We start from the raw sequence: 16,311 nt of genomic DNA, 5'->3' as shown, positions 1-16,311 counted from the left end.
AGTTCAACCAAGCTGATAAGAATGTCCACCTCGTGGTCAGTATATAAACTATAACACAAAGGTACAACGATAAAGGTCAAAGTAAGTTTTATTTCACTCAGCTGTATCTCAACGACAGACACAAACACAGCAACCCACCCCTCCTCCCACATCACCAAAATAGTCATGTCCATGCATATTTTGACACTGACAAAGTTATTATTTTAGCTGCCTACTACAGCAGATTGGACTTGAAAATAAATAATGAAACTGAGCTAAAAGTGAAGGCGTTCAGCTTTGAGAGTATTTACCTTGAAATCAGGTGAACGGTGTACGATTTACAGCCATTTTCAGTCACAGTCCCACCATTTACAGGGGATCAAAAGTAACTGGACAGTTGTCTACTCAGTTGTTCCATGCCCAGATGTACGTTAGTCCCTCATCATTTTTACAAGTAAGCAGATAAAAGGTCTAAAGTTGCATTTCAACTCTGGCATTTGCATTTCGAATTTGTTGCTGTTAACTCTCAAAATAAAGCCCACAGAGCTGTCACTGCCAGTAAAGCAAGCCATCATTAGGCTGAAAAATCAAATCAAACCAATCAGAGAGATAGCCAAAACATTAGATATGACCAAATGAACTATTTGACACAATCTTTAAAAAGAAAGAATGCACTGGTGAGCTCAGAAACAACAAAAGGCCCAAAACACTACAGAAAACAACTGTGGTGCGTGACAGAGAAATTCTTTCCCTGGCAAATAAAAACACCAAGAAAACATAAAAAGCCTGTACAGTTCTGGAGCAACATCTCAGATGAGACATATCAACTTGTACCAGAACGATGGGAAGAGTATGGAGAAGGAACTGCTCATGATCCAAAGCATAATACCTCATCTGTCACACATGTTGGAGGTAGTGTTATGGTGTGGGCATGTATGGCTGCCAATAGAACTATCTGTATTGTATTTATTGATGATGTGACTGCTGACAAAAGCAGTAAAATGAATTCTGAAGTGTATAGGGCCACACTGTCTGCTCAGATGTAGCCAAATGCTTTAAAACTCATTGGACTGTGCTTAATAGTGCGGGTGGACAGTGACCTGAAGCATACCGTGAGAGCAACCCAAGGCAAAGAAGTGGAATGTCCTGCAATGGTCAAGTCAATCCCCTGACTCAATCCAATCAAGCATGCATTTAATTTACTGATGACAAAACTGAAGGTAAAATGCCCCAAGATCAAGCAAGAACTAAAGGCAGCTGCAATCAAGGCCTGGCAGAGCAACACCAGGAAAAAAACCCAGTGTCTGGTGATGTCTTTGGTCTCCAGGGTTCAGCCAGTCATTGATTGCAAAGGATTTGCAACCAAGTAAAAAAAAACAATTTATGATGATATTATATTAAATCTAAAAATTTGCACCTTAAGCTTAAATTCATTATTTAATTTCATTTCCAATATTCTATGGTAGACAGGTAAAATAACAGTAACTTTGTTGGTGTCCAAAGATTTATGGACCTGACTACAGCTAAGGCAATAAAATACAAAAAATATATGATATACAAAAAATTTCCACAAACCCCTTACACAGGGATTATTTTACTCTTAAAACATGGATTAGAAACTAAATAAACATGTTCAGTTTTTATTTCAAGTGACCTTATCCACAACAATAAAGGCAAGCTGTGTGCAAAAGAATTCTTCCAAAATAATTAAACCCATTAAAAAACCGTGACCAGTACTGTATAAAGTAACCAGTTTGCATTTTTGGCATGTATGCTAAGGCTAGGTAGTCAAACCCATCCATGCATGTTTGAGGAACAGCTGTAGGTCATTGGTTAGCAAAGTCTGCCACACCCCTAGAATCCCAGTGTTTCCCAGCAGTACAAAACAAAAAAAAAACCTAGAAGTAGAATAAAAGACCTATAGATAACACAGTAAACAGAAACATCAAGAAAAAGTAAACCTTCATTGGAGATTTTAAACCAAGCCTAGGACTCATTTCCACAGTTTGCCTCAGGCCAGAAACTGTCTCAGCTAACACAAATAAAAATCCCTGCTTCTAACCATGGCTTTTAATTAAGCAACATTTCACATCATTTTCCAAGTCCTCAGCTGCACTGATGAAATAACATTCTTGCTTCTTTGGCCTTATTCCAAGTCTACTCCATCTTGGACCTCTCCATCTTGGTTTTAAGAAGTTCCTGGTATGAGGAAGGATGACAGATAAAAGTAAGAGTAAGATCTGTTGAGTAATGCTACTGAGAAACATCTGACTGTGAGCATATAATGGAACAAAATGTGACCGTGATCATGAGACGCAGGAAAAAGAGTCACTTTACCTCCTCATCATCCAGCACTGCAGGCAAAGCTCTGTAAAAAATCCACCAAATTAGACGTACAATAAATAGGTGCACTTCCTTTAGTGAACAAAACTGAATACTGCAGAAAGCCACAATGCAGAACACTGAACGAGTGCCACTGTAGTACTGAAGCAAACAAGGTCAAAAATAAACATAGGCAAGAGAACAGCAGCAGATAGAAATCAAATGGTCTAAGTACATATTTAACTCCCAGTGAAGTAACAAAAATGTCACTCTTAAAGGGAAATTCACCAAGACAGGAGAAGGGGAATTTACCAAGGGTGGTGATAGGAACCAGACCTCTGACGCATTTAATGCCTTTGTGAGCTATATCACAGAAAGCTATTACATAAAACGGTTGTGAATACACTGCCTGATTTATCTATATTACACCATTACTAACATCACATATCAAACTCAGAAGATGTGTATGATACTGGTGTCTGCACAGATCTAAACTATTCAAACACTGTTCACACACCTCACACTATACCGAGTTCTTCATATATTCATACTAAGGTATCGAGTTGGTTGGCTTCTAACAGTTGTCACTGAGTGCGTTTACATGCACTTAATAATCTGATGACTGCAGATGACTGATTTTGTCAGTAATCCGATCAATGCGTTTATATGCACTTGAGTAATCAGATAAAGGGGAAACTCTGGGTCTACATGAGTCAGGCAGTAATCGGATTTCTGCTTTGCAACTAGCCAATAAGCTCGCAGAAGAAGACGTGACGTAAACGTAATGTAAATTAAAGCTTCATGTCGCAGCTTCATGTCACACACCACTTTACCTGAAAATATGAACATACATCACATAGAACACAAAGAATAAAGTAACAGAGACTGGTTATAATAGAGCTATTTCTTAGTTGTTACTCTGATAGGCCTCTAACAGTAGTCATCAGTTATCATTGGTTAATCAAAATACTTCTGTCCAGTGACAGCCTCTCAAGGTTTCTTCCTCTTGCTCGTAAGGAGTTTTTCCTTGGCACTGTCACCCTTGGCTTGCTCATTTGGGGATGGACCCAGATTTCTGTAAAGCTGATTTGTGAGAACATCTGTTGTAAAAACCGCTATATAAATAAACCTTGACTTTAACTGAATCTTAAATAGGCTCACTGATCATTTTAGAAAGAAAAAATGGCCATATATGTGTTATAGTCACCACAACCCCTGGTTCCGAAAATCTGAGCTGGTAAGTTTCTCTATAATGCACAATTTCACCATTTAAAAACACTCTGAGTGATGTTTACATTTCAATGATTAAATGATTTTGAAAAAAAACAGTAGAATTCCCCTTGTTCTTGTTCTTGAACAAAAACTCATTCACTGAAACAAAATGAGAAAACTGGAAGACTAGTATTTCTTCCACTGTGTATCTGTACATTGTGCTTGCCTTTCTTTATTTTGGTTACAAAATACTGGATACATTTTCATATTATGCCAAAGCACTTCCAGTGGAGGTATACTCACACGTCGATTACAGTTGTAGGGACGTTATCTTCCACCCACTTCAGGTCATCATCTTGTGAACTCTATAGGACACACAGCAGCAAAAAAAGCAATCAGAGCAGAATGACTCATTTGAGAAGTCTGGAAAATCAGCTTAACTTGCTCACTGACTGCACAAACTGTCTTAAATAAACTTTATAAACTACTGTCTACAAAGAGTACTCAAATTTGCATACAATGTGTAAATCAAATGCATCATCCTCACCTCTTTGCCGAGGGGTTTCTGACTGCTGTGTGTCTCTGACTTTGCCCCTCTCATTTTCATTCCCTCTGAAAATAGAAGCCAAGATTACATTACAAAAAGCTAGCCGTCCAAAGAACCCACATCTCTGTTTAAAATGCAGACAGTATTGTTTATTCTGCATTTTTAAAATGGAATGCACCCAATACCACTGGACTGAATTACATAAACAACTGTGTGTTGTTTATGTGTTCTCTATGCGTAGTGCCTAAAAATCAAACCTCAAACAGCATGTGAATAATATTTATTGTTTCTTTGGCTGAAAGAAGCTCTATAATGATCTTACCAAAGGCTTCATTGAGCATAGGCTCCTTTGCATCATCATCCTCATCATCCTCCTCATCAATGAGCGGAGAATGAGAAAATCTGAATAGAGAATATTGTCATTTTGCATTTTCCACACACTCACTTGGATACAGATACAATCACACAAGGGTCTTACATTTACCCCAGGACAGGTTCTGAGTTATGAGTTATATATATATATATATATATATATATAAGTAGAAGTTGTTTAAAAGCCACTGTTGGTGCAGTGCCTTCCATACATGATCATAAAGTATTACAATTAATTCTGCTAACCTCTGACTATTGACAGAGGGTCGTAACAGCACCATGATGACCAGCAAGATGGTGGAGAAGAGCAGCCTCCAGAAAGCATCATCCACCCACATTTCTCTCCAAGCCTGATAAACCACAAACAGAAACTATTAAGAAACTACTGCAGGGGTCAGAAACTATTATAGACAGAGAATAATTTTGCCATAATATCACTTGGGAATATGTCCTACTCACTGACTGACAGTCCACAAACTTGAATTGTTTAGTTGTCCAGATGATGAATATGATGGATGCTGTACGTATTTGTAAGCACAATATTGAGTAGAATGTTAGTGCAAAGCATTAGCATGATACATACAGTAGCGTGCAAAAGTTAAAGACCACCTTTCATTTAATTAATTTTCATGTTAAAATGGCCATTATGTCCAACTGATTCATTTTTCAACATCATCAGCAGCTTCATTACAGCTTCCACTCTTTTCAGAAGACTTACTTTCAGATTTTTTCAGATAATCTGCAGGGATATTTTTCCACACATCCAAAGTTCAGTCTTAGAAATTGGTTCCATTTTCTGCTTCTCGTGATCAAATTAACCTCAAAACACTCAATATTGAGGTCTGGGCTGTCCTGAGGTGGATAGAGCATTGTTGTTCTTTTTTGTATTTTAATTGTATTATTTTGACTTTACCCATCATTATGCAAGTAGATTAAACGAACGTAAAAATATCGTTTATGTAAAGTGGGAATTAAATAAACGAAGGGTGGTCACAGATGTTTGCACAATGCCGTATTTATAAACCTCTTTCATACATGTGATGCTTGCTCTCTCTCTCACGTACACACACACACACACACACACACACACACACACACACACACACACACACATTCCTTACCCAGCACAGAGAATATGAGGGTATTGGTGAAGTGCTGGTATAATGAGAGCTTCACCACATTTCTGCGTAGCTTCAGGAGCCGAGTCGTCTGAGATAAACTGATGAAAACGTGCAAGCCAACTGTTAAGGACTCACAAGCAGTGGACAAAATAAAGAAAATAAGGCCATATATTAAACAGATCTAAAAGTCTCAATTAAAATTATAATTGATTTAAAAGGAAAAAAATAGGATTGTACATCACTGGAAAAAAAGAAATATGGCATGTTGAATAATGTTTTAGTCAAAAGATTCCTGACTTCACACTGCACACCATCACTGTCATTCCATCAGCAGCACACGAGTTAATTTACTAAAAGACTGATTGGTATTTGATGGTGACTGTTAATTCGGGGCTTCTTTGAGGACAGATTTGGAAATGGTTAAGCTAACTCACACACACACACATAAAATCACAGTGTTATATATTTGTCTATTCATATTTGTTCTAATAGTAGTTTTTTTTGGATAATAAATGCTTACTGCCCAAATAAAATACTTTATAGATCATTTTCTTAGATGCCCATGACTTTTGCACAGTACTGTTTATCAGCATTCTAAGAACAAGCGATGCATTGCTGAAGACATAAAAAAACTGGTTACTGATCTAGCCATTAAATCATTGGCAGGCCTTTGGCAAAAGGATATCCACCACATGACACAGGAATCAATAAGAGAGAGACTGAGATTTGCAATAAGAGCCACTGTGCCGCTGAAACCCTGCACAAACAGAATAGTAAGAAACACATACACACAAAAAAAAGTCAGAAACACATATACTCAGTCACAGTACGTACTGGAAAAATACAAACACAAATTATCTACAAAATAACTCCAAAAGCAAACGCTAACATCACTCACCCCTGTTACCCTGAGGACGCCCTCTACTGAGGAGAAGATCAGATAAAGCAGACCTACAGCCACCAGCCTGGGCACTGTAGTACCCAACCTAGGTCTGAGAGCAAGAGAGAGAGAGAGAAAGAATATTGAAAAGCAGTCTTAAAACATGCACACATTATGTTTCTCATTTCCACAATAAACACAAAACAACTACTTTCAGGAACACTTTCACTATTCCAGCTATAAAATGAATTATTACAGCAATAAAAAGCAGCAGCTCTGGAGAGAAATGCTTTATGAGATACTCAGATTGAACTGAGCAAACTGCTGTGTGTTGTCACAGTGAGATGTAATCATTTCCAAACTTGCTGGAGTTTGAACTATGGGCAGCTCTTACCTGACAATACCGTAGCCCAGACTGACTATGAGCACCAGGATTCGAGCTAGAGATCTCTTCAGTGCAGACAACAGCTCACCAAAGATAACAGCACGTTGGTCTGGAAATTAGGAGACAGACAGCAATTCCCTCTGTACCTTAAACATACTCAGTCAAATTTTGCCTTAGTATGTGATGATTTAAGCAAGCAGTTTATACTATCACTACTACTACTACTTACTAATGAGTTTGTTTTAATAAATTACTGATGAGTTACATTAGACTCAAAAATAAAGAAGCAACCTCAGATACCAATATGCCCTGGCTGATGTACTACATTTGAACAAAGGATTTTTTTTTTGCCTAACCATTCCTTTAAAACATAAATATCTTTATGAAAGTCAAAATAGCCCTTTACTACTCTATACCCTACACACTAAACACTAAACACCAAAAAAGAAGACAATGACAGTTAAACCACTAACTGAAGTCTCCGCTATATCGGATGCTCTGGTACTCAGAGTAGAAGACAGCCTTCTCCAGCATGCCCAGGATGATGACAGCACCAATCCAGAACTGGATCCTGAGCAGGTCTCGCCAGTAACAGACCAGCCAGAGAAGCCACAGAGCTCCAAACAGCACGTACACGATGCACATGACCATGAAGAACTGCAACAAACAGCCAGATTTCAGCAATGCCTTTTTTGGCCTCACTGGAACTTGTTAACACTGATGAAATGTCAGTCTGTCAAAATGTGTTTGGTGTCTGAAGTTGGTTTCTTTAGTTCTAACTGAAGCCTAATGTAGCTAACAAACTGCATTTTTTTCTGATATGTTGCTGTGTAGCTGTGTTTCTACGTGCTTCTTCTTTAATTCTATATTATATACTATGCTGTACAAATTCCTTTATACAGCATCTTGAAATATTGTTCCTATAATATATACATATACAGACAAGAGTACAGACAGCCTTCAAGGTGGCTGCTACCACTGTTAATAAATAAAAATAGAGAAAAGTGTGTCACACAGAACTCACTTATCACTTAAGTCTACTACTAAATGTGGTTTGTAATTTGGCAGGTAATTTGCATGAAGCTACTTGTGCTCATAAGCTTCAATTATGGTTTAGCTAGAGTCCAACTTTATCCACGAAGAGGGCAGTTTTGGTTTTCAGGTTTTCATTCCAACAAAGCAGGAGCACACATCATTAACTCTCTGAAGTGACAAAACATGTAGAATCAGATGTGCTGCTGCTCATTTGGAATGAAAACCTGCAGCCACACTGGTGTTTGTGGATAAGACTGGACAGGCCTGATTTAGATAGTAGATCTAGCACAAAACTAAACAAAAGCACCTCAGAAACACCAAACATGTCTTTGCTGATCGACTGCATTTGAAGTAAAGAGAAAACTGCAAATCAGATTTTGTGCCAAACTATTGCTTTAACATGAAATGCTTGTTGCTTATGTTAAGTGTGCAACTAAGGAGAATATTCCATGTAGAGGGATAGTAGAAATGGGTGAACGTTTGTGTGAAATGTTTTGATTCTTTTGAAACCCTCATGTTCAAAACAGAACATGCATGTTCTCCATTACGGAGTCATTACGTTCTGGATTCAGCTCCCCGGACTAAAAATTAGTCACCCTGCATGTTTAAGGTGGTAGTACCTTCTGCTCCTGCAGATGACGCTGCACAAGAATGATCAGGCTATAAATACCTGTGGGGTATGCGACGGGATTCATAGATTGAGAAGAGGTGGTACAGTGCAGTGAATGTCTCATTCAATGTGTGGAAAATGGGTTGCAAAGCATATGATAATTTTAACAAATGAATTTGCAGGTGTATCAAAGTGTACAGTCATATGGGTCTACCAGCAGTGGCAAACATCCCAGTCCACAAGAAATTCTGAACAGAATTGTGGCCGAAAGACGAAACTGATGGACAGGGACCTCTGGCATGTCTCGTGGCTTGTGAATAAAAACTGCTTCACTTCCAGGCAAGAATTGCTTCTAGAAGTCAACGCAGATCCTCCACAACCAATTTCTGAAAGAACACTCCGCAGGGAACTGCATACCATGAACATATGGAGCAGATTGGCATGCAACAGGCCTCACTTCTGCTCACAAAGTTGTCCGATTACAGTGGGTGAAGAGACACAAAAATTGGACTATTCATGACTAGAAATGTGTTATCTGGTCGGATGAATCTCGTTTCTGCCTGTATGTGAATGATGCTAGACATCGTGTTCATCGTAGACCTCAGGAAGCCTTCCCTGAGGACTGCATGCAAGGTGTGGTTCAGGCCGGAGGAGGCTCTGTGATATTCTGGGGGTGTTTTAATTATGCGGAAATGGGTCCTCTGGTTGAAGTGACTGTAAATTTGAACCACACTGAGCTGCTGGACAACCAGATTTTGCCTTTTGCTCATCATCTTACTGAGGAACATAACATTCCTGTCCCTGTATTCCAAGATGACAATTCTTGCATTCACAGGGCTGCAGATGTGACTGACTGGCATGATGAACATTCAGGAGCTTTCACACATCTGGACTGGCACACAAGATCCCCAGATTTGAATCCTCTTAAAAATCTGTGGGACTACCTGGAACAACGAGTAAGACGCCAGGGAAGGCATCCACGAAATCTGGCCGAACTGCGCAATTCTTTAATGCAAGAGTGGCTGAACATTGACGTCGCCTACATTCAGAAACTTGTCCAGTCCACGGCAAATCAAATCACAGCTGTTATTCATGCTCGTGCTTGTGGAGATATTACACGCTATTAGGTATGTTTCAGGCACAGGTGACTAATTTTTTGTGTGGTGAGCTTATATGGTGTATGTGCATTACTAATAACTCATAAATGGGCTCTATTCTTGGCACAGACATAAGTATATAATGACCAGAAGTGAAACTGAATGCATTATGATCTCAAATGAGAAGTCAGTTCGCACCAAATATATGAAAATTTCTGATAGCACTTGTGTGACGTCAAGTCACATGTGAACGAAACAGTTCAAATGTTTCAGAGTAATCACCACTAAGAAGGAGGAGATGGTGTTGCTCTCTGACAGTTTCAAAGCGGCGAAACACTCCATATTATTTGACACAGACAGCACTCACCATCATTAGAGGCCAGTCAGCAGGTGAAGAGTATTCATGAGGACCCTTCACTTTTACAATCACTGCAAAGACAGACACACAGAAATGGACAGACATGCATACATGGAGCCTTAGTTATCAGGATTTTTAAAGGTATGTATGCACTGTAAGTAGACTAGAAGAGGTTACTGTAAAATGGGTCCTTTACTTCTAACTGAAAAATGCTCCAGTGAATCACTGGAAACATCGCTGTCCTCTGTCTGTCTGCGCCCTCTACTGGCCTCAGGACGTGCTTCTGGTTGAAACCTGACGATGAACATGTAGGGGCTGTTCGACCACGACTGGGCAACTGCAGCCTCCTGAGTGGGGCATAATGGAAAATGAGATCATAAGATGAGCAAATGAGTTCATAAGATCTAATAATAATAAAACCACATTTAATTTAGTATGAGTAAACAACCTTTTATGCTTTATTAGGATTCTTTTTTTTTCATACTTGGATTTACTACAGCTCTGTAAGTGTATATGTCAAAAGCTTATTGCCAAATACAGATTTAATACAAATTTATTAAAATACTGCGATTAAAATTAACAAAAAAAACATATAAAAAGAACATAAAAAGTTTCAGCGAGGTGTGTTTAAGAAGGCTCTCACCAGTTTGTTCTCCCACACATTTCCTGTTTGGTTTGTAGGCTTGTCTTCCTATGAGCAACAATGAGTTGTGAGAGCTGGACAGTAAACAGCTTTTCTTTCTCCATGCAAATGTAATACAAATGCAGTTTTAACACTGCTACCAATTATGAAATTCTTTATTTTACAACAAAATAAGCTTACATCTATGTGATATTAGCAAAAAATGTGTTAAATCCGAAGGAAACATTGTACAAGCAATAAACAAACTGCTGAGTGCTTACTTGACCACTGAGAGGCAGAACTGGCTGGAATTCTTTATAATAAACCTAGAGAGGACAAAGACACACACACACACACTGCATCTGTATGTAATAATGCACCTAAAATAGTTCATTTTTCCTATTTAACTTGTCATTTACATGGCAAAGTTCACTTGAAAACATTCTTCTTAATGTGACCATGTCAGAGACGTCATTACATACGAGTGTATAACCCCACAGCACACTTTTAAATAGCAACTATATAAATATCCACGAGTAGAATCTCAGTGTTGTATCTGTAATATCTACCAGTAACAGGATGGGACAACAGCTGATGTTTCCAAACATATTCATCCTTTATAAAGCTGCAGAATACAAACCCTTTCACTAGACAGTGAATTACTGGCCTTCAAACACTGTTCCAGTCACAATGTACACAAAACTACCTTTTACCTTTACAAATACACAACATGTCCGAAGGCTTCTACTCATTCAATGTTTATTCTGAAATAAAGGGTATTAATAGCAAATTCATATTAGTGTCTTGCTTGCTTCAAAGTAGCTTGGCAACATACATACAAACCCAATTACAAAAGTTCGCACTGTTAGAAATGCAAATAAAAATGATATATTTTTTTAACTGTGTGGGCTAACTAGTGAGTCAGCACAGACCTTTTGCGTGAATAGAGATGAGCAGTTTTCGAAGTAGATGTAGCCCTGACTGTAGAAACCAGTCCAGTCCTCCTTCAGCCTCTGATGCATACCAAACATGTTCTTTGCAGTGTTGTCCTACAGGGGGATGAACAAAGACTTAGTATTACTATCTTAGTTAATAAGATGGTATTTTACCTCAAAGTCAGCATGAGGAACTCAGAACTAATTTCCTTTATTCACACTTTATACATGGGGCACTTATGGTTACAATACAATTCACATTAATCTAGCTGTTTAATCTACTGAATTATTAAAAAAAAAAAACCTACCGAATTGTGAAACATGATAAAACCCAAAAAACTTTTTTTTTTTTTAACACAAGTTACTTAACATTCATACTCTTGGGAGAGTTGTCGTCTTAGGAAATAATCATTTGAATACTTAAATATTTGTTCACTATGTTGACATCCGTTCCTCTATTTATAACTGGGAAGCTTTGCTTTTTTCTTCCACAAAAACTGTAGCATAAGAAAGGCCCACAAATTATGTAGATGTTATTGTAAATAACAATCTTACCATGTATTTACTCTTTCTTACAATCAATTTAGCACTGAATAAGTACGATATAGGGCATATTTGTGGGTTGTGTCACAACAAAGGAAGAATACATGACATGTAAACCATTACTGTCTTTACTTGTAGTATGCAACATCTATGCTCCTGGTGGCTTAGTCCATGTCATATGTTTAGCATTCAGGGTTCTAGATACATACTTACCCAGCAGAGTAAGTAGGACATGCCTTATTTTTTTATCAACATTTTGTTAAAGGCTCCATTACTGGAAAATGAGACCAATTTTTTTTTAACTGAGACTGACCTTTACCACACCTAAACCTAATTATCTGCAAGCCACGCTATAAGGAGCCCAGTCCTGCTGCCATATTTGATTTAGCCACACCCAGAGTGTGTCAGGAGTGACTCTGTTCTACCACTTCCTGATTGAGGTTTCAAGTATACAAAGTTGAGGCTTTTGTACACAGGGTGATGGTCAGCATACTTACAGGGGTGTTGAATACTTCATTATAGCAGATGGAGGAACGAAGATACCAGCTAACATTAAAGGCCATTTTATGTTTTTTCTCCTCACATGCTGCCTGATCTCCCTGAACTGTACAGAAATGAAAAGGAAAGACTACAGTTATTCAGATTCAGCAGTTTTTTTAAACATATTAAACATAATAACTGTTATGATTTGTAAATAAGACAGGAAATGGAATTCCAAAAGTAATGGACCTTTTAAGGCCCTAGTCAATTTCAGGACTGATTATTTATTTATTTGCCATTTCAAGGCATAATGTTCTGTTTCTCACAGTGACTGTGAAATTAATACCATCTTGGATTCCAGGAAGGTTGTTAATTTGATTCCATTTTTTCTGGGGAAACTTGTTTTATCGATGTGCATACAAAGATAACATTGATTGTTTACATGTAAAACATCTATATAGGAATAATTATAAAGTTGCTCTTCAAAGATCAAGTCCAGTGAAAACTTGTCCAGAACTCACATTCCATGAAGATTGTGCTGTTGGGATATAAGGTCTTACGAAAAACGACCTCTTTATGCTGAAAACAGATACATACAAATTAATTTTGAAAACCTTTTTACAACTGTTTTATTCATAAATATAAAAAATACACAAATCTAATTCCAAAGAAGTTTTAACAGTATGTGAAATGCTGTACAAAAACACCATATTTCATGATTTACCTTAGGGACTTCATTGTTTTTTGTAAATATATGCTCATTCCAAATTTGATGCCTGCAATACATTTCAAAAAAGTTGGGACAGTGTTTACCAGTGCTGGATAGGTAACATATCCTTTTCTTTTAACAGTGCTTAATAAATAAACAATAAAAAAATATATAAATGCTTGGGGACTGAAAATACTAACTGATCAAGTTTTGAAAGTGAAATTTTTTGCCATTCATCCATTATACAAGTCGTCAGCTATGCAACCGTGAAAGGCCTTTGTCATATTTTTTGCTTAATAAGACACACATTTTCCATAGAAACAGTTCTGGACTGCAAACAGGCCAGTCTAACACCCGCACTCTCCGATTATGCAGCCATTCTGTTTTAACACATGCAGAAAGTGGCTCGGTGTTGTCATGTTGAAGTAACCATGGGTGTCCCTGAAGAAGACAGCATCTAAAACGCAGCATACGTTGCTTTAAATGTATTCAGTGTTAATGGTGATTTCACAGATGCAAGCTACCCACTAATTACCCCCCAAACCATGACAAACCCTTGTTTTTTGAACTTTGCACTGGTAACAATCTAGATGACACTTTTCTTCTTTGGCTCAGAGAACCACAGCGTTCTTTGTTTCCATAAACAACTGAAACTGAAAGGTTGACTTGTTGTATCACAATTCATGGTTCCTCTGAGCATCAGTCCATTCCAGCTAAGCTCAAGCCCTAAAAAGTCACCAGTGTTATTCTGGACGTTATTGACATATGGCGCTTTGCAAGTGTTGCATTTGTGGATGCAGTGATGACAATATATTTTCAAAATATTTCCGAGCCTATGCGGCGATATCCATCACAGAAACATGCCTATTTTTAATGCAGTGGCATCTGAGGGGTTGCAGATCATGGACACTGATATGTGGTTTTCGATCTTGTCCTTTGTGCATGAAGATAATGCATTTTTTGCAAAGTGGCGGGTCTCGACACATCCTTTACTTATAAAGGACTAGGCCTTTCCCCAGATGCTCCTTTTATATCCAAGCATGACTGCATTTAAGATGTTATTTAAACATTTCACAGTGTACCTAGTCTTAAATTGCTATTCCCAACTTTTTTGGAACGTGTTGCAAGCAGAATGAATGGATATGAGCAGCAGAATGAATATTAAAAAAAAGAAGATAAAAAAAGTTGATAAGGTAAAACAATACATATCCTGTCTTTGTACTGGTTTGTTCAAATACAGGTCAACATTGATTTATAAATCACTGCTTTCTGTTTTTATTTGCATTTTTCCCACTGTTCCAACTTCTTTTGGAATTGGGTTTGTAACAGTATGGATATCTCACCATGGTTTAAACCACTTTACACTAGCATTCAAATGCTTGGCATCACAATTCAAAAGATCGGGATCATAGTTTTCAATAAAATGAAAAAAATTAATAAAACAACATGCTGCAGTTGCTTGATTAGATATGGATGCTCTTGTACTACAACTTTGTAAGAATAAGATGCTGTGAAAACAGTAGAAATGTTAGAGCTGAACAGAGCTGTCGATGTTTTTAAAATGACTGAGACAGCTGCAAAAAAATTGAAGAATGAAGTTACGCTAAATTAACATCCAGACGCTTGTATTGTAAAAAGTGATGGTCAGATTGGTCAAACCTCAAGCAGATAACTTCTCAAGAAATTCTTATAAGAGTTACATTATATTATTGACCATTTATGCCCCCCAAAAACCTGAAATATTAAATAAACATCTTGACATTCCTTCTGGTGTCTAGTTTACGATATTTAATTCTACACTGTATAAGTTAAAAACCTCTGTTGTTCAAAAAGTTCTTGGAGCCTGAACAATTAAATGCTTTAATCTCACGGGGCTATCTGTTCACAGTGCTGACACAGGTCAGGGGTCAGAGTGCACTAGATTAATGTAGATTTCACTATTTACATGATGTAAGAGGGCAGAATTTGAGCAGCAGCTGCCCTGCCGCAGTTAACAGCTGATTACAAAAGCATGAGGTTTGTGTATAAGTGCACACTCGAAAAGTTGAGTTAAAGTTATCCCTGCGTCCTGACAGAGAAATCAGAACAGAGAGGTTGTCAACGTGTTGGTTCTTCCAGTGTTCAACGCCTCTGAGGCAAATACGTGTTCTGAAGTCCTTCACTGAGCGCTTCAGCTGTTTCCGAGTAGGACTCGGTCAAGAACCAGAGACCGAGCAGCAGGAAGGACAACCCTGATTCATTTTACCACATAAGTTAATTATCCAGCTTTTCTTAAACTGAATCAGGTGTGATACAGCAAAACATAATCACACAAAACATCACAACTGTACGCTACAGTGACCCTGACTGGAACTGCCTTTACATTGTGATCCTTTCGCATCCGGAAATATAAACAGGAATTACAGGAATTGAAGATGCACACTGTTGTAGCAGCTAGCTGGCTAGCAGACAGACGCTAAAGTGTTAAAATATCCTACCGGCTAATCGTTATCTGTGTGTATCTTCACACTTACCAAATTAACATCTACATTCCACAAGGAAACCTCTGCCCCAAATGAACGGCATAACGATGATAACAGTAAAGACGACAGAAACACCGAAGCATATGTCATCTTCCCACAGTCAAACAGTACCGAGTGCCGCCCCCACCACGACACAAGAAGGAGGCGGTACCGTCACCTGTGAGGAAACCGCTCTCAGCCAATCAGAGAGCCAGCAGCGACACGCAGAAGGGGAAAAAGGTCAGAAATACTGCATTTGAAATGGTTCATTCGTTTACTTTCTCCACATGCCGATCATAGGAAAAAGCGCGTGCACGTGTAGTTCTTTGAAAAGCAGTACAGTTTGCAAGCTTGGCTAGTTGAATCCTGCTCTTGTTCTCTGATTGGCTGATTGAGTATTGCTCTCTGACTGGGTAGTTCAAAACTGCACTCTGATTGGTTGATTGAATCCCGAACTCTGATTGGGTAGTGGAATCTTGTACTGAATTTTGTATTCTGACTCTTCTATTTTTATTAAATCTTGCTCTCTGGTTGGTTGACTGAATCCTGTTCTCTGATTGGCTTGTTGAATCTTTCACTATGATTAGTTCATTGAATCCTGTA

General features: G+C 38.1%; 1 protein-coding gene across 1 annotated transcript; it reads right to left on the bottom strand.

Moving 5' to 3' along the window:
• Positions 1-70: 70 nt before the first annotated feature.
• Positions 71-15,850, bottom strand: LOC118823632 (transmembrane protein 87A-like). Its single transcript, XM_036593351.1, has 20 exons — positions 15,721-15,850; positions 13,020-13,077; positions 12,516-12,622; positions 11,473-11,589; positions 10,822-10,866; positions 10,562-10,609; positions 10,115-10,265; positions 9,928-9,989; positions 7,292-7,475; positions 6,828-6,927; positions 6,452-6,545; positions 6,239-6,310; positions 5,554-5,662; positions 4,892-4,950; positions 4,679-4,782; positions 4,383-4,462; positions 4,061-4,125; positions 3,817-3,878; positions 2,317-2,347; positions 71-2,178 (listed from the first exon to the last, which is right to left on the bottom strand). Exons 1-20 carry the CDS (start codon positions 15,817-15,819, stop codon positions 2,137-2,139), a joined length of 1,689 nt encoding a protein of 562 aa, XP_036449244.1. The 5' UTR covers positions 15,820-15,850; the 3' UTR covers positions 71-2,136.
• Between the last annotated feature and the right edge of the window lie 461 nt (positions 15,851-16,311).

Source organism: Colossoma macropomum, unplaced genomic scaffold (assembly GCF_904425465.1).
Source record: "Colossoma macropomum unplaced genomic scaffold, Colossoma_macropomum, whole genome shotgun sequence".
NCBI lineage: Eukaryota > Metazoa > Chordata > Actinopteri > Characiformes > Serrasalmidae > Colossoma > Colossoma macropomum.
The sequence above is the reverse complement of the archived record's forward strand: the minus strand, read 5'-3'. Positions and strand labels throughout refer to the sequence as shown.

Coding starts and splice junctions, on each gene's coding strand:
- LOC118823632 (XM_036593351.1), bottom strand. CDS start 15,819: ATGACATATGCTTCGGTGTTTCTGTCGTCTTTACTGTTATCATCGTTA. Junction 6,311..6,451: donor GCGTCCTCAGGGTAACAGGG/GTGAGTGATGTT, acceptor CTGTTTGTGCAG/GGTTTCAGCGGCACAGTGGC. Junction 4,951..5,553: donor CCTCATATTCTCTGTGCTGG/GTAAGGAATGTG, acceptor AAATACGTACAG/CATCCATCATATTCATCATC.